The sequence below is a fragment of the Mizuhopecten yessoensis genome, unplaced genomic scaffold (genome assembly GCF_002113885.1).
Source record: "Mizuhopecten yessoensis strain PY_sf001 unplaced genomic scaffold, ASM211388v2 scaffold3139, whole genome shotgun sequence".
Taxonomy (NCBI): Eukaryota; Metazoa; Mollusca; class Bivalvia; order Pectinida; family Pectinidae; genus Mizuhopecten; species Mizuhopecten yessoensis.
Window position 1 is genome coordinate 64028 of NW_018404895.1, and position 19323 is coordinate 83350.

At 35.9% G+C, this 19323-nt stretch overlaps 2 protein-coding genes across 2 annotated transcripts in view; both read left to right on the forward strand.

Annotated features, from left to right (window-relative positions):
* LOC110447070 (mitogen-activated protein kinase kinase kinase 5-like) overlaps positions 1 to 130 on the forward strand; it is a 9365-nt gene extending 9235 nt beyond the window's left edge. The window contains exon 5 of the mRNA XM_021492494.1: positions 92 to 130. Within this exon, the coding sequence (XP_021348169.1) occupies positions 92 to 130 (39 nt within the window). The remainder of the gene's footprint in view (positions 1 to 91) is intronic.
* A 158-nt stretch (positions 131 to 288) lies between these two features.
* The window catches only part of LOC110447054 (mitogen-activated protein kinase kinase kinase 5-like), a 78580-nt gene continuing 59545 nt past the window's right edge, over positions 289 to 19323 (forward strand). The window contains exons 1-16 of the mRNA XM_021492469.1: positions 289 to 302; positions 1027 to 1102; positions 2053 to 2145; positions 4023 to 4129; positions 5098 to 5146; positions 5371 to 5492; positions 5985 to 6097; positions 8981 to 9140; positions 9839 to 9920; positions 10700 to 10774; positions 11587 to 11664; positions 12405 to 12493; positions 15101 to 15196; positions 15658 to 15742; positions 17762 to 17895; positions 18154 to 18281. Coding sequence (XP_021348144.1) covers positions 289 to 302; positions 1027 to 1102; positions 2053 to 2145; positions 4023 to 4129; positions 5098 to 5146; positions 5371 to 5492; positions 5985 to 6097; positions 8981 to 9140; positions 9839 to 9920; positions 10700 to 10774; positions 11587 to 11664; positions 12405 to 12493; positions 15101 to 15196; positions 15658 to 15742; positions 17762 to 17895; positions 18154 to 18281 — 1501 coding nt within the window. The remainder of the gene's footprint in view (positions 303 to 1026; positions 1103 to 2052; positions 2146 to 4022; positions 4130 to 5097; positions 5147 to 5370; positions 5493 to 5984; positions 6098 to 8980; positions 9141 to 9838; positions 9921 to 10699; positions 10775 to 11586; positions 11665 to 12404; positions 12494 to 15100; positions 15197 to 15657; positions 15743 to 17761; positions 17896 to 18153; positions 18282 to 19323) is intronic.

Genomic DNA, 19323 nt, shown 5'->3' on the forward strand with positions numbered 1-19323 from the left:
CACTGTCAAATTATCATATTTTCATGTTATGAACTTTTTCATGTTACTATGGTAAAGTTCTTACTTTTGATATGAACTGTTTTTTAAACAGGTCATGGAAATACAGAAAAAAGACTGCTACCTGTTCTAGGCAAGGGTGGAATCGTTACAAGAAAGGCCTTTGATTATATGATGTGTTGCATTTCTGATGTCAGTTTTTTTTGTGTAATAAATAAAAATCTTTTATATATCTGCAAAAAATGTTTTGTTTTATTTTCCTACAAAGATCTTGAAGTGAAAATATCAACAATGCAGATGTTATAGTAGTCAGAGAAAGCCAGGATTTGTTTGATACATTTGTAAATGTTATCTTAATTAACACCCAAAACGACGTTACGCCGCGACGCCGTCAAAAGTCTCACACATTGAAAAACCCAGTAGAGGGAGATCTCCCACACTGGACTCCTAAGAGGTTGGCAACCCTGCTTTTATTTGAAAAGTTACAGAACTTTTGGTGGATAAGGAAACTGATTTTTGTAAATTTTCGTATTATAAATATATTTTGATGTCAAATAACTCGAACAGATGAGCAATACAAGTGTCATGGACCTGCTGCTACATTTCTAGAAGGCTTGACCCCAGTAAGTTGGAATGATTAACTTGTGGGCCTATGCTGCTATTTCTAATACCAAATGAGAGGGTTTTGTGAACCTGACTGCTGTTTTCAGAACATTCCTTCACAGTGTACATTATGGGGGACTTAGGCAGTGTTTTATCTATAGAAATGTTGAACTGAAAGAAAGAAAATCTAAAAAGATGTTTTGATAAACAAACCTGAATGTGTGTGATAACATTTAGTGTGTGTTTTATTGTCAGTGCCCAGCAGAAGAGAATTTTGTATTGAACTCATCCACCCCTGGAGATTTCATTATGAACTATTCCAACCTTTGAATCTGAAGAGTTCAAATGTGCCTTCAGGGGTGAATGAGCTAACTTGAAGGGCAAAGGAAGTTGATGTCTGGTTGTCTATTTCTCTCTTGTTTTCAGTACCCATCAGAAGGAGAGGTTTTTGTGCGACCTCCGCAAGGCTCGGGAGCAATTCAAGGGGGAAGAGCTGGCGAAGGTAATCACTGTTTTCGTTGTTTTTTGTAATGAATAAAGAAGTGTATGCATGTATATACCAATCTGATTATGGGTGCGGTGGCCAAGTGGTTCAGACATTCTGCTACCACTAGCCCTCCACCACTGGGTTGCGGGTTTGAGGCCTACGTGGGGCAGTCGCCAGGAACTGGCTGTAGGTCGGTGGTTTTTCTCCAGGAACTCTGGCTTTCCTCCACCACCAAACCTGGCACGTCCTTAAATGACTACAGCTGTTATAATAGGACATAAAACACAAACAAACCAAACCAAACCAATCTGATTATAACAGTGATTTGCATCCAACAAGCAAATGTTCCTGGCACAGGGGTCCTAAATGTGTACATGATTCTAATTCAGCTGAGATGTAACATGGCTTTTGATTGGTTAATCAAAATAATTTACGTTGTTATTACCACAATATACCGTCCACACATTTTTCCTTTGCATATAAAGCCCCGATGGCTATTGTTAATTATGTCAATGACCCCAACTGACCCTGACACATCATGAATTTGATTATTTATGATGTCATGAATAATAGCATGATCTCGAAAGGTCAGTGTAATTTTGACTCGTTTTAAATATTCCTGACGGCACCAACCCATGGAAGAGTGACCCAAATTTTGAAGTGAATGCTCAGAAATATCTTTAAATCATCATTACATTTGGTGGTTTTCTATAATATAAATTAGAATTGGATAATCCTACTGTACAGCTGTAAGCAGTGGCATAGGGACCCACAAGATGCCATTCCAAAGGATTGATTGACTTTTTGGATTAATTGACTTGTGGTGAAAAAACCAATGCATAACACTGAGACTGCAAAATTTCTCCCTTGGGATAAGATTCCTTGATTTCCAGCTGACTTGAGATTTTCCATCTCGCCCCCTAAAGATGAGAATTAATTTATTCTAAATCTAATATACATTACAGGTGTTAGAGAGGCTGCGGACCAGACTGGATGATCCGCAACTATTGTCCGTCGACGTCGTTATAAATATGCTCATCTCATTCCGAGACTCGCAGGTAAAGTCTAGCCTTCTGCAACGAAACCAATACTGACAGCGCGCTTCTCTGGAATCTGATTTTTAGGTCACCTGAGCTTTAGCTCAAGTGACCTATTGCTATCTGTCTTCGTCCGTCGCCGTGCCCCGTTCGTCGTCCGTTTACATTTTACATTTTAACTTAAAACTGAAATACTGTCGGAGTGATTTCATGGATACTACATGGGAATGCTACTGACATCTCCCTGACCAATTTTTGTTATTTTTCTGGTAGATCAGAAATTCAATATGGCCGTCATGGCCGCTATTTTGAAAAAAAACTGTTTTAAACTTAAGTTCTACTGAACCGATTTAACTAAAACTTGGTTGACTCATGGTCCTGACAAAGTGTTGTTATTTTTTTTATTTCAAACTTAAAATCAAGTTTTAATAGGCCGATTTAACTGAAACTTGGTATAGGAATGATCAAGTCATGGTCCTGACAAACTTCGCGGAATGTTATACTTAACTATTGTCTACTCAAATTGGTAGGGATGATTGACATCATTATCTCCACTTCATATTTCAACAACAAAAAATAATACTGTGAGACTCAGGTGACCGTTAAGGCCCATGGGCCTCTTGTAATTACGGAGGGTAAACAAACATTTATTTTTGTATTGATAATGCAGTGTTATGTCTGCAGTCTGTGTAGAGCGTAACATTTTCATGTGGTTCATCATCTGTCATTTTTAACCCTTTCATTCCTATGTAACTTTAGTAAACTCTACTATCCATTGATTGGGATAAGTCCATTATGGTTTACAGTGTCGAAAGGGTTAATTCCAACATCGTTCACACAGGTGTAAATCTCCTGGAGTTGTTGTGAAAACTGAACATTGCACAAACTGCTGGTTAGTCATCTTTTGCAGCTAAGGAAATTCTCATCGAAAAAACATACGAAAAGAATGTTTTTAAAACCTGAATCAGTCTCAATGAGGAATGTATACTCTATCGAAATATCGTTTTTAATAATATATCATTCTGATAAGACTAAATTTAAAAATATCCAGAAGATTAAATAATTCCCATGTTTCCTGTAACTCTACATATGAACCCTCAACTGCTTGTTTGAAGCTGTCTACATTTCAGTTTATATAAGTTTAGCTTGACCCAAAAATTACAAGTGATTATTTGCTTGGCCCCTTTAAGAAAAAAATTGGACTTGAGCAAGGCTGCTACTTGAAATACGGTAAACCTTCAGTCAGTAAGAATAGGCGGACAGTTCTAACACACATTTCGAACAATAAAAACATTTTTTTTTTGTCTAGTTATAGTTTGAACCTGCCTTACCAACATTTCAGATAGTTCAAACACATTGTACGAAGTTTTGAGTTGTGAATCTAATTTGAAGTGCGAGTTCGACTATCGGCTTTCAAAATGCCCGTCTCGCAGAATCGCTCGTGTTGGTCAACAATACATGTATTTTCAGATATCAATGCGCGTAAGATTACACGACATACAAAATTACGAAAATTCAGAATATTGATAATAAACTTATTGGAAGCACTAGTGTCAAAAATGGTTTAAATGGAACATTTATAATAAACTCTTTCTCTTTACAGTGGATTCTATTTAACTGACAAATTAAGGGATAAAAGCATAATTCAGTCATTTGCATAAAAAAATACCCAAACTCAGATTCCTTGTATTATTTGAACTCTTTGCTTCACAAAGAAACAGAAGTATTCAAAACTTGGAAAAGAAGTTTTCAATTACTGTTTGTGTCCAAAATCAACCGAGCATTTATTATATATATCAAACTTATGAAGCTCAATCCGAACATTTCCTTTAAAGTTAGATAAAGATATATATTTTTGTTAATTTGTATGGGTAGTATGTATTGTTTTTTATTCACAGAACTACAATGCCATGGTGAAACTCATTGAGGACCTGGAACACATACCGAACAATAAAATACAAGGACAAACAATGGTCATGTATCAGTATGCTTTCGCCCTCAACAGGTTTGTAGTCTGCCAAAGTTTATTTCCATGCTGTCTTTATGATAAAAGAACTGTTTCCGATTTCCCTGCCTGCTCATTTCCATGCGGATCCCTATTAGGGTGGGGGGCATTGAACAAGTGCTCTGTTAATGTCTCAAACGCTATCAATAGAATCCATTGAAAGATATTTTGCAAGAAATGTACAATGTTTTGACTTCTTTCTCTAGAATTTTTAAATGCAAAAACAGTTCTGTTTATCCTTTGAACAAGATTGCATGAGTGAAGCAGTTTAAGGACAGAATTGTAAGACCTTGTTATACTGTCCACATACAACAAGCAAAGTGTTTAGTATTGTTTGGACAGCTCGACAGACTCAATGTATATAATGGCATTATAAAGGAGTTTGTCATTATATAGGGGTTTGTCATTATATAGGTGTTTGTCATTATATAGGAGTTTGTCAATTTATAGGGGTTTGTCATTATATAGGAGTGTCATATAGGGGTTTGTCATTATATAGGGGTTTGTCATTATATGTAGGAGTTTGTCATTATATAGGAGTTTGTCATTATATAGGGGTTTGTCATTATCTAGGAGTGTCATTAAATAGGGTTTTGTCATTGTATAGGAGTTCGTTATTATATAGGGGTTTGTCATTATATAGGAGTGTCATAATATAGGGGTTTGTCATTATATAGGAGTTTGTCATTATATAGGAGTTTGTCATTATGTAGGGGTTTGTCATTATAAGGGGTGTTTGTCTTTCTATAGGGGTTTGTCATTATATAGGGGTTTGTCAGAAATGTTTTCTAAGATAAGGTGATTCGAGGAACAATTCTCGGTAGGATGAATATAACAGCAATTCTAACAAGGCCTCCCAGGCTATACCACTCAATACCAATTAAATTATCACTGCACACTTTCATGGAACAATTCTAAATCTCATAATTTTGCATTTTACTGAATTTGAATTGATATTTATTTTGTAGGAGAAACAAAAATGGTGACAGAGAAAAGGCCCTCAAGGTCATTAATCAGGTAAATATGAATTTGACCCTCAAGGTCAAAGTCACATACAGAGGTGATGACCTTAATAGGTTGCGGTCATATTTTGATGACAAATGTCATTCATTTACAATGTATTTCAAACTTGACAAATTTACTGGTTCACTAATTTATTGGCGCTATCAACATCATTTTCATATGATCTTCAGGGCTTTCCTGTGCAAATGTGACAACATAATATATTTGTGATTGTACAGGTATTAGCGGTTCCCGACAACCAGACCCCAGATATCCTGTGTCTCTGTGGTCGGATACACAAGGACATGTTCGTGGACTCTGCCTACAGGGATCAGTCCTGTCTACAGAGTGCCATAGAGTGGTGGGTTGATTCAGCAGTTTTTGGCCTAAAGTAAAAAGTTGGTTTTGTTTCGTCTTGTTTGACGAGCCAAACAAATATTTGGCTGATATCCCCAACTGTATAAATAATCCCTTTTTGGTTTATAGTACCTATGAACATGGTATGATATGTTGTACATTTCATTTAATTAAAAGAAAAATGTTCCATTTGTCCAATATAAATTACTTAACCCTTTCATCCCTATGTAACTTAAGTAGACTCTACCATTCATTGATCTGGATGTGTCCATTCTGGTCTACAGTGGTGAAAGGGTTAACCAATATATGCCAATAAAGAATTATACTTATTTAAAAATAACAGATCTACCTACCAACCAACCCCCATATTTACATCAAGTCAGAATACAAATGTAAAGGTTTGTTTGATTTTGTTATTTTTTTATTTAAACAATTTAAAAATTAAATTTTTGAACTGCTTAAATTTCCTTTTGACAAGATTGGATGTATTTAACAGGTATCGTAAAGGATTTGAGAAACAGCCGCACGAATATGCTGGTATCAATTTAGCGACACTGTTGGTGATATCGGGCAAACGATTCTCAAACTGCTCCGAACTCCAGAGAATAGGTAAGTATAGCCTTCAAGCAGATGAAATCAAAGATACTGTGAAGGAAAAAATAATGATAAGTAAAAAGTTTGGAACATGTGTTACCGTTATTTGGAGTGAAAACATCTATACATGGCATTTTAATGTTGCTGTAGATTGAGAGACATAATATTGAAAATTTAAATGAAGAAGTTGGGATTGTATTTTTCTTTTATAAAAAAATTATTCATGAAGCCGAATAGAGCACTTGTATATGGTATAATGCAAGACCACACACTTGTGTTTCTCTAACGAATCAGAAAGTGCAAGTTTATTGCGCGGACGAATATGTTCACGAGGGCGCGGAGCGCAATAAATGAGTGCTTTCTGATTCGTTAGAAAAACACAAGTGTGTGGTCTTGCTTTTATCACATACCTTCCGTATTTGGTAGGGATCGATACAAAGGCCTGAAAATTGCTTGTATTAATTACTATAACAAGATTCAACAAGTATGTGATAAAAATGTGTTGAAAGGTTCCATGATGCAAAATTCATATACTTAACTCATTTACCCCTGATGACACATTTGAACCCTTCCAACTCATAGGTTGGAATAGTCCATTATGAAATTTCAGGGGTGAATGAGTTAATACTACTGTATAGTGGTTATATTTCGCAGGGGTTTTAATTTTCGCTATATTTGTGCTTCGACTAATTTCCGCAAATTCTAAACACTAGCGAAATTATCGAATATGTAACCATGAGTAACCACTTTTAGGGACCTTATCACAACATGTTGAAAATACTTATAACCCAACGCTGTTACACAAGCTTAAATGAACTCAAATCAGATTATCACCGGACAACTGGTCAGTCCATGTAAAAACAACACTTACACATCAGTGGCCACAACATATTTATGTGTACACAGTAGGTGATTAATTGATTACAGTTTACTCCTACAAAGGTACACACCCATTTGATTTTCTTTCAAGTGATGTCACTGGCGGATGACGACGCTTGGGATCCGTGGTTTAACCCTTTAATAATGACACTCAAAATATGACACATGGAATTCAGGTGTACAGCGAAAATTAACCCCGTCAAATATGATCTGAATACGAAACCGCGAAATATTGACTCCGCAAATTTAAAGCGCTATACATTAATTGTAACATTGGAGTACCTAAAACGGAACGGTACCCATAATGGAACACTTATTACATTATAGGATGCAGCTTTCTATTTTGCAGCACAAATGAATGGTATCATTTCTTAATGAAAATTTATATGGTTTTAAGAAATTTGAGGAAATTTTGTCTATCTCTTGTATGTTGTTCATGAACTCAATTGAAAATTCAAAAAAATGAAATGAAAAAAATTCCCAGGAAGTGGTATGATGCGACTGCAATGTCAATATCCTCTATATATCTAAACCCGGAAATTTTGATACCCAAGGAATGCATAAAATGAAGGTGAAAGGCATATTTTGTTTCAATGTATGTACTAAGAAAGAATTGTGTGCTAGAAACTAAATAGGAAATGTTTATAATTTTGGATGGTGAAAAATTATCAGAAAACTTTCTACTTTCTCGAAATGAAGAAAAACATCTTGTATAAAATGCTGTAATTTCTTTTCATAAACTGACTTACATGATGAGATGTTCCATTTTGGGTTACCGAGCAAGCAACCGGACTCAACTAATTAATGAGCTCTTTAGATAGACACACCTAATGGTGATGCCCAAGAAATACATAAAATGAAGGCAAAGGGCATATTTTGTTTCATTTTAGAAAGTATTTGTTGTCCCAGAAACTAAATAGGCAATATTAACAATATTTTTCATAAAAAAGTATTCCATTTTTGGTTCCCTCCCGTTACCGATAATTCTTGGCTATGTTCAGATGGTAAATTGTTGGATATACTTTTAACCCTTTCAACACTGTAGATCATAATGGCTCGTCCATATCAATACATGGTAGAGTCTACCAAATTTACGTAGGGGTAAAAGGGTTAATAGAGGATCTTATATGAGTTTCCATGTCATATTGAATTTATTGAACAAGTTGAATATTTTGATATGACACAAATGTAAGATTCTATTTATCATATAATATTCATAATTTGAAAACCAAATTTCAAACACGACTATCTGTCATCAGCTGACTCTATATAGGTCAAAACCAAAGTACTCCGGTCATAGTATTGTCTTTTGGTGCGGTGCAAAGTAGTTCAAGATTTTTTTTCAACTTTTGAAAAGTTTTAAATGCCATGAAAATAATTATGATAATGACAAAGTAACCATTTCCAATTCATTTCAAATATCAGCAAATGTATCATGAGTAAATAAAAGTAGTACCTGCGTGGCGTAGGAATATGTTCCCACAGTTTTGACCAATCGCAGCACCTTTAGGTTTTATTACACATGTATAATACCATATTTATGATATGGTCGTATGACATAGTAAAATCGGCGAGTTCTTCGATAAATATAGGATCTTACATGAGTTTCCATTTCATGTGAGATTTATGAAAGGAGTAAGAATTTTTCAATTTAGATCTGGTGAGCTAAAATGATAAATTCGTGGCGAGTTTCATAAGTTATTATGAAATGAAAACGAGTGTAGGATCCTTGTTATCACATAATCAGGATTTGTGGCATTGATTCTCGTAAAACAGCAATTTTCATGCAACCTTGAAATGTAAAAAGCCGCCATTTTGACTCCAGTGCGTAAGTCTGTGAAGTCATGTACTTGTCCTAGGCGTGACGTCACAATCAAAACAATTGAAACTTACAACCAATCACAGGGCTGATAGGTTACATTACATGGGTTAATACGCAATAAAATATGACATGGGTATATTCACTGTATATAACACGGTACATTGTGTGATCAAATGATGTTCAATGTAATTTCTTAGGTTTGGTCCTGAACAACCTGATCGGTAAGAAGGGCAGTTTGCAGTCTCTGTCCGACTACTGGGATGTGGCCACGTTTTTTGAGATCTCTGTCCTGGCTGAAGAGTACGGGAAGGCTATACAAGCTGCGGAGTGCATGTTTAATCTGGAACCACCGGACTGGTCAGTATATTTACTTACGGTAAAAGTTTGGGTGTCGTATGGCATGATTCTCATACTACCGCAAGCCATAGTTTTTGAATTTTTCCCATACTTACGAAAATTCCATAAAATTACTATATTTAGGGCCTGATATGCTGGTGTCCGTCTGTCCGTCCAAACTTTCGTTTCCGGATGTCAATCTCGGAACCTGAAAGATAAATCTCTGAAATGTTTATTGGTGATACAGTGTGAAATGTTGGTGTGCATTAGGAGTATACAAATGTTTTCTTAGGTCAAAGTTAAAATACTAACCATAGACCGGAGGAGTTACGGGTAGGATTCCTTAACCTGGAATCTAAAAAAGAAAGAATCCTAAAGAAAATTAAAGAAAACTGGAAATATAAAGGGGTTTTATAGAACTCTTGCCTGCAATGAAATGAAATTTTGCAGAAAGATCAAAGAACAACCAAAAAACAGTGATGACAATTAGATGGTAAATAAAAGTTATCGCACTGTGCTATTGCACAGAGAAATTTGCTTTCCTACCAGAACTAAATAAATGAATAAAAAAAATTAAACAGCTTTACTTATGGAGATGTTTGTTGGTAAATTTACTTGGTAATATTTTTATTTCACAAACATAGTACTATAAATTGCTGATACTTCTCTACCTCAACAGTGTCTTTTAGTTTTATCGCTAAAAAATGTTTCTTCTGTAGGTACCTTAAGTCTACCGTGGGTAATATCAGTCTCATCATGAAATTCAGGAAGGAGGAACCGAACCCAGGGCAAGAAAAACAGGTACGCATAATAAAATGAGACTGTTTTTATACCCCCGAAATATAGTGATGGTGGTGGTGGGGGTAGGGGAGGGGGCATTAAGTGTTTTACCTGTTTGTTGATCTGTACTTTGGTTAGACTTTTACATTAGCTCCTATACTTAAGTACTCCAAGTCTAACAACAGTGATCAACCTTTGTATGTAGAAATATGTGAAGGATAACTACACCACTGTAAGAATCATTAGGTCACTGTGACCTATTTTTTCCATTTCTCTGAACTAACGTTTGGCTTTACATTTTGCCCTGATATTGCATTACTAGAAGTAGTACAGTCAACAAACTCCATGCATGAACACATCTTAAGGAGTACTACACCAGTATAATCATTAGGTCACTGTGACCTATTTTTTCCATTTCTCTGAACTAAAGTTTGGCATTGCATTTTGCAATATTATTGCATTACTAGAAGTCGTACAGTCAACAAACTCCATGCATGGACACATCTTAAGGAGTACTACACCAGTATAATCATTAGGTCACTGTGACCTATTTTTTCCATTTCTCTGAACTAACGTTTGGCTTTATATTTTGCCCTAATATTGCATTACTAGAAGTCTAACAGTCATCAAACTTCATGCATGGACACATCTTAAGGAATACTACACCAATATTTTAAATATACATCAATATGAGGTGTTTTTTTCTGATCACAGACTGTAGTAAGACTACTTTTTGATATCATATATTTTAATTGATATCTTTTTATATTTTTGATATCATATATTCTAATTTTTCACAGCTGTTCACTTTCTGGATGGAGTTTTTTGCTGCGGCCACACAGACTGAAATGGCGTCAAAGGGAATCCTGTTTCCGGTATGTGTTTTCCTGTTGTTATTTAATTATTGTAAATGAAAACTTGCAGAAGTTGTCTTATTTCCCTATCAAAACATCCCTGGTTAGGTGTGGGTGTTTGGGAATTAAAGTATAAGAAATTAGCTTTGAGATATGATGTAGGTGATGCGTTGTTTCGATTCTGATTTCGTCTTCTGTACATCGAAATACTCTGTAGTGAAATAGACGTTTAACAACTCAAGCAAACAAGTTTCGATTTTGCTTGTTGGGGAAATGAATGTTGAAGCATATAAACAAAGCATAAGAAGTTTAAACTTTAAATTTGTATCTTTTCTTAGAATTTTTTTGCATTTTAAAATGTTAAAAAAAAAGAAGAGAAATGTATCGGACTCTTTTATTAAAATATTGATATTCTGTATTGCAGGTACAGTTATATGTTCCATAATAAGCATGATATTTTGGACCTCAGGAATTGTTCCAAAATTTTATATAAGCTTTATTTATTGTACAACAGATATGAAACAAATTTTGTTTCAACTAATAATAATCAATTTTGTTGGCCTGGATGGAAGCACACAGGAAGTCTGAATGAGAGAGAAAATTTGAGTACTTGGAGAAAAAAACACATGATCAATCAGCTGGCAGGTAACTCTATACCTTTCCACGTGCACGTCAAATATCTGGGAGTTGAACCCTGAGCTTCAAAATTAATGGACTCGAAGTCACTAGCCTGGGCTAGTTTCCCATTGGTTAGAATGACCCCTGATTGTCAATAACATTCATAGCGTGTGTATAGTTTATATTCTAGGATAAGCATATCTTGTTTGTTGTAGGTACTTGTACTGGAGCCGACCAAAGAGTTCATGCCCAGCTTTATACAGGTCAACATTGATGAGGATACAGAAACAGATGTACGCATACTTGTGAAAGACCGTGTTTATATCAATCTACAATACAAATTACATTGAAACCTGACTTCACTGACATCCGACTTTCAGGACAAATTGTAATGAACAGTTAAACCTGACATAACTGACATCCAACGTTAAGGACAAACTGTAATGTAAAGTAAAACCTGACTTTACCGACACCTGAGATTAAGGACAAACTATAATGTAGAGTAAAACCTGACTTTTTTGACACCTGAGTTTCGGGACAAGTTGTAATAAACAGTTAACCCTGACATAACCGACATCCAAGGTTAAGGACAAACAGTAATGTAGAGTAAAACCTGACTTACTGACACCTGAGTTTAAGGACAAACTGTAATATGCAGTGAAAACTGACTTTACCAACACCTGAGTTTAAGGACAAACTAATATAGAATGAACACTGACTGTACAGACACCTGAGTTTAAGGTCGAACTATAGTATCTGACATAGTTCTGGGGACCAGAATTTATTTTTGGTGTTTTTTTGTTAATGACAAACTGACTAATGATATTGAATATCTTGCAAAGTTACCTGTTATGTCAGGTATTCTTGATGATATCAGCAGGACCTTAATGCATGTCCAATGAAAAATGTTTTGGTCCAGTAAAAATGAAAACTACTTTAGTAAGACAATGAAGAGAAAAAAGCTATATTAATCCCATGTTGACTGGTTGTTTAGTATGCTTACAGTTAATAATTATTGTTTTCCATTTTGTAGGAGGTAAAACTGTGGAACGTTTGCCCAAAGGATGGCACCCAGAACTCTTACCAATGGAGTTTCCCCTGTACTGCAATTAAAGGTGTCAGGTAGGTGTTCCATTTACAATAAATATTACAAACCACGTGACCATCTATGTTTTGTAGATTCTATTTACCTCCCCCGATAATGCTACCTGTGACCATCGCTATGAGTATTAGCATGGTGCTGTTGAGTTTACCTCCCCCAATAGTGTTATCTGTATCGCATGCTACGTGCATAAGCAGAGTTGAATACAGCCCCTGATAATGTTTCCTTTTCCTGTGTCATTCGCTATGTAGTAGCGGTGTTGAAATTACCTCCCTTAATGATGTTCCCTGTGGCCATCTCTATGTGTATTAGCGGTGCAGTGTTGAATTTACCTCCCCCGATAATTTTACCTGTGTCGCTTATATTTATTGGCGGTGTGGAATAAGCCGGCCTACAATAATATTTTTCGATAAGCCATGTGTATATTGTAGAATTGAAAATAACTTCCACTAATGAGGGTTACATTATACCAGCTGTTTTTCTAGCACCGCTGGCGACCGACCTTTGAACTTTATGTTTTGAAGTGGCATGGTTAGCTTTGTTGCCAGTCGGCCACATTTCTCTTTGATGTTGCAAACGCTAGTAGATTTTTGATGCTTTGACAATAAAGTACTACATCGATTCAAAGTCCCAATCCTTTAATCACCGAAAAGTGGTCCGATGCACAATGCTTGTAGAGCTGTAACGATACACTTTACCCACGATTCAATACGTATCTCGATATTTGTACCAGGATTTAATTATTTCGATTCGATACACCTTTATTTTAGAATATAAACAAAATGAGATATATAAGCCGTCCATACCCGGAAACCCGCAGTGTTTCTACACTTTTGATTTGAAGCTTGCCGGAGCATCACAAATTTTCATTCCCTTACGGCGGACCGCCATTTTGTTATGAATGCTTTGTGAAAATTGCATCCTCGCAGCTGATTGGTTGAGGGTTTTGAGATCAGCCAATGAAACTGAACGTCTCACAGGCGTTTCGGCTGAAGCGGCATACACTAATATTCAGATTTTGACGCATCGCGGTGAATCGTGACGCCTCTTAATCCTGGTTAGCTTAACATGTATTGCAAGACATACAACAATACAACAATACAAACAAACTTACAAGTGATCCTGGATATAAAGACATGGATACACCACGATTGGTACACTACCCAAATTGATTCATGGTCAGAAAATGGTTCGAAAAGTTCTTTTAAATTAAATCTGTGTACTTTACTCTGTTGGTATAACAATAGAGATATCTAATAGCATTTCCAAAAAATTGTTTTGTTTTCAGCGACGTTTTAAGATTACACGATCACTTCAAAGTAAACATGTCAGAAAACCAGAAAAAAAACCGAGGCATGTCGACAAAATTTTGGAGGAGTTTGAAAGGGTGAAAATGAACCACCATGGGTACTCTTTGCCAAGATTCAAGAAAAATTCCAAATACAAGATCTCGATTCTTAAATAAGACTGAATAACTGTCAAAATTGTACCAAACAAAAGAGGCAGCGTAACGTTAGTGTTTTCAAGAAGTCAGTGTTTAAGGATACTTAAGAGTATATGCTTCCTTGTGATATTTATCTCTTTTTTCAAAAGAGTTACACATATATGACATATTGAAAGGCACAACAGGGCATTTGTATTGATAACAGAACCTCAAGTGATTCTGATTTTTTAATTAATAATTCTTTGCCAAGGGAAATCATCAGGGCATATGTATTGATAACAGAACCTCAAGTGATTCTGATTTATTAAATAAATAATTCTTTGCCAAGGGAGATTGACAGGGCATATGTATTGATAACAGAACCTCAAGTGATTCTGGTTTTTTAAATAATAATTCTTTGCCAAGGGAGTTTGTCAGGGCATATGTATTGATAACAGAATTTCAAGTGATTCTAAATTATTAAATAATAATTATTTGCCAAGGGAGCTAGGTCGTCAGGGCATATGTATTGATTACAGAATTTCAAGTGATTCTGAAAATTATTAAATAATAATTCTTTGCCAAGGGACATCTTCAGGGCATATGTATTGATAACAGAATCTCAAGTGATTCTGAAAATTATTAAATAATAATTCTTTGCCAAGGGACATCTTCAGGGCATATATATTGATAACAGAACCTCAAGTGATTCTAAATTATTAAATAATAATTCTTTTAATAACGTTTGTGCGAATCGAAGTCTGTTCTCCATCGTGACACTAACCGGAAATCAGACACTGGATTATAATACAATTTTAATTAGAATAGAGTACGGACAAGAATATCCGGAAGTTTATTTTTATATCAGAATGTGAATCTTTACTTATTTGTTAATATATAATGTAAGACGAATACTGACACTTGATAGAATAGTTTGAACAGTATAAACATTATTTAAATGCGATTCTAGACGCTCATGTACACTGTATGTATATTTATATATATGTTTATGTCATAAAATTTTGAAAAAATAAAAAAAAAAAAATTAAAAAAAAAAAAAAACCTTTGCCAAGGGAGGTAACTTTACACACGAAAACGAAAGGTAGCATATATCCTTAACTAAGGTCACAGTTTACTTTTACATGAACTAAATAAAATAAAAGACATGTGCCTGTGCTAATATTTTTCCACATTTTCATTACAGTTTATACAAGAGGGATTGTCGAGCAGTCTTTCTCTATGTACAACAAAACTCGGATGATTTTCACATATTTTTCTCGTCAGAATCACAAAGAAAAAGGTAAGTTTTGTTCTTAGTTTGATAATAAAATTGATGGAGTCATGGGATATGTTTGTATAGAAAAACGAAAACTACCTTAAAAAGGAGTCTTTTTATTTCTGGACTAACATTGTTCTAGTTTTAGATACATCATATTTTTTTCGTATGTGTTTATAAAATCTCTTCTTTCTTGACCAAAGGATGAAATTACTTAATATCAACAGACCTATTGTGAAATGGCCTAAACTGTTGGAAAGGCATGAAATCTCAAACCAACGTTTTAAACAAATACACCAACCTATTGTACATGAACGCTTTCTTCATTTGTCACACAATCGATCCACTCGGAGGTGCATTTTTTTACATCCTAGCTTTATATCAATTTGGTCCAAGATGCCCTTCAGGCCTGTACAAGTCAATTTGCATTAAAAGTTGTTGTCCCATACTTCAGATTTATAGAAAAGTTTGCTTTTGTTTTTCAGATTTTATGAGTTAGTGTCGAACATGATTGCCAACCAGACTGACAGCCAAGTTTTTGATCTCATGGATGAAACCGACCAAATTGAGGTGTGTAATTTGGTATAGTTATGGCTGACATAGAATTAAACAACACATTTCAGTGAATCAGGTTCTTACTTGTAGTAGCTTTGAATTAACCCCTTACAGCCGTGTAGTCTCTATACATTACTGCAAAGGTGGGGGGGGTGCAGAGTTTTAAGCTTTTCTTTTGCGAAATTCTTGTTAAGATAAGAATTTCCTTCAAAAATTACACCCTGCGAAATTAATGAGACGTTAAACCTTGTTTTTCCGTACCACTATATGACATGGCCACCAAACCAAGAATCTGCAAAAGTGACCAATATAGTGAATCAGCAAATATTAGGAACCAACTTCTGAGTGATTCTAAATTACACATGAAAAAGGACACGATTCTCATATTCATCATTTTCAGTCATTTTCATTCACTTAATTAGTGAAGCAGGATTTTTGGTAAGTAACTGTTTTTATAAATATGTATGTTCTTTTACTATTTGTATATGAATATAAGGAATTGTTTGGGGGACTAAATGTATCATTCAGATTAAATGAAAAATGAAAATATGATTGAAAAGAATGAGATAGAAAGATTGAATGATTGGTAGCACGAGAGAAGAAATAAAAGAGAAGAGTGAATGAAGGAAAAAAGGCCTCCTGCATGAAGCTACAGGATGTAAGAGGGATGAACCTGGGGCACCGCAACCCTGGCATCCCTCCTATTTTTAGGTCACCTGAGCTTTAGCTCAAGTGACCTATTGCTATCCGTTTTCGTCCGTCGTCGTCCGTCGTCCGTCGTCCATCGTCCGTTAACATTTTACATTTCAAACTTAAAGTCAAGTTCTGCTGGGCCGATTGAACTGAAAGTTGGTAGGAATGATCGCCTCATGGTCCTGACAAAGTGTTGTTATTTTTCGGGTCGATCAGAAATCCAATATGGCCGCCACGGCCACCATTTTGAAAACCTATTTCAAACTTAAAGTCAAGTTCTGCTGGACCGATTGAACTGAAAGTTGGTAGGAATGATCGCCTCATGGTCCTGACAAAGTGTTGTTATTTTTTGGGTCGATCAGAAATCCAATATGGCCACCACGGCCGCCATTTTGAAAACCTATTTCAAACTTAAAGTCAAGTTCTGCTGGACCGATTGAACTTAAAGTTTGTAGGAATGATCGACTCATGGTCCTGACAAAGTGTTGTTATTTTTCAGGTCAATCATAAATCCAATATGGCCGCCACGGCCACCATTTTGAAAACATATTTCAAACTTAAAGTCAAGTTCTGCTAGGCCGATTGAACTGAAACTTTGTAGGAATGATTGACTCATGGTCCTGACAAAGTGTTGTTATTTTTCAGGTCGATCAGAAATCCAATATGGCCACCACAGCTGCCATTTTGGAAAACTATTTCAAACTTAAAGTAAAGATCTACTTGGCCGATTGAACTGAAACTTTGTAGGAATGATCGAATCATGGTCCTGACAAAGTGTTGTTATTTTTCGGGTCAATCAGAAATACAATTTGGCTGCCATGGCCGCTATTTTGCTACTAAGTTCTAATAGGCCGATCTCACTTAAAATTGGTCTAGGAATGATCAGCTCATGGTCCTGACAAAGTTAAGTTAACATTATACTATTTTTTACTCAAATTGGTACATATTTCAACAACAAAAATAAATACTGTAGACTCAGGTGACCGTTTAGGCCCATGGGCCTCTTGTTAAATACAATTTCGCTCTTTTTTGCTCTCCATACTTGGGGCAAATTTATCATGTTACAGCAAATATTTGTTTACAGCATACTTTAGTTTACATAGTTATTCTTTGAATACCAGGGAATATTTTGCTGTGGTATTAATTTTGCCTATTTTGCTCTCCGTACTTGGGGCAAATATATTATATCACAGAAAATATTTGTTTGCAGCATACTTTACATAGAAATCCCATTTGAAGAGCGAAATTATTGCTGGACGAATGTGGATTTTACCAGTGAAGGTGGACGTTTCCCAGCATGCAGTTTTATTACTTCTAACCGTCCTGTTTATGTTTTCTCAGTTTGAATATGACTACGATGAGAGGAAGAATAAGGTGGTTTTGGGTCGTGGCACGTATGGTGTGGTATATGCCGCTCGTGACATAAAGACACAAGTACGCATAGCTGTCAAGGAGGTCCCGGAGAAACACGCTCAGTGAGTACCGAAGGCAAATATAACGGTACCACAAGTCCGTCTTTAGTTCTAAAATTTACAAGTTTGATTTGCTGTTCATGTGTCAGATGCCACTTGATTTGCACTTCTAAATGTGAAAATGCTGTAGAAATTGGTATGCAGGAAAGATTTCAGTCTTTGTGCATAAAGATCGAATACAGGAATTGAATAGTGTCCATGGTTATTGTCGATTTCCAACACGATGAACCAAAGTCTCCTTAATAGAAAATCTTTTTGCAGAGAGGTACAACCACTCCACGAGGAGATCCAGCTACACTGTCGCCTAGCACACAGGAACATTGTGAAGTATTTGGGCTCGCGCAGCGAAGACGGCTTCTTTAAGATTTGCATGGAACAGGTGCCGGGAGGTGAGAAATGGTTTTTTTCTCTCATTTCTCTGTATGTAGGTTAGAGCTGTCCAGGGTGTAGGAAATTTCTATCTCACACCCCAGTTCATGTGACGTGACGTCACAATGGCTCAACAATGATGTGATGTCACGAATTTCGAACTCTCCGTCCGATGCCGCAATGCGGAAAAGGCAACGTGATGAAATTAAAAATATTTTTGATATATTTTCCATGCATATTAGAAAGATGAGAACATTTTTTCTGTCCCAATATTGTTTGCTAATAGGGGATATGCTAAATCTGGCTGACTGATTCGTTTTTCATCTAAGAAGCTCAGGGGAAAAACTGATATTTTCAAAATGGGGGCCAGTCCAAACGCATATTCATGGTTTCTGAGCAAATTCTTATGGTTGGAATGAGAGAAAAATACTCTTTCATGCCCAAGGGTGTAGGATAGGGAAGTTCCACCCTCAGGATTTTCAAATTTCCCCCACCCTCAGTATTCTCAAATTTGGCAAAACCCTTGGCATAGCCTCAGGTTTTACCAAATTTGAAAACACCTCGGCTGGAATTTCCCTATCCTACACCCCTGGGCATGAAAGAGTCTTATAATATTACTCCATGATGTATTTAATAAGGATGCACGGTAGTCCAGTAGTAGGACGCCGGGCTGGTGACCGTAGGGTTGCAGGTTCGAGTCAGGGCAATGCATTGTGTTGTATCTTTGAACAAGATACTTTACTCCACTTGTTCCAGTCTACTCAGCTGTAAATGAGTACGTGGTTGGGCAGTACACTTGTACTGGAATTGTTGAATGCTAGCCGTGAGCATCTAAATGGTAGTATTGATTGGCTGTATGCTCCCCATGGAGTTGAGAAAGATATTGGCTGGTTGCAAAGGCCCAATAACCACAGATAATAATTTGTGAACTGCATTGTGACAACCTTGGTTGTAAGGAAGCAGTGTATAAGAACCTCAAATTGTAAAAAGTCCTTTCATTTTCTAAAAATTAACCCATTACATCTTTACCCACAAATCTTGTGGCTTGTTTAAAATGATAAA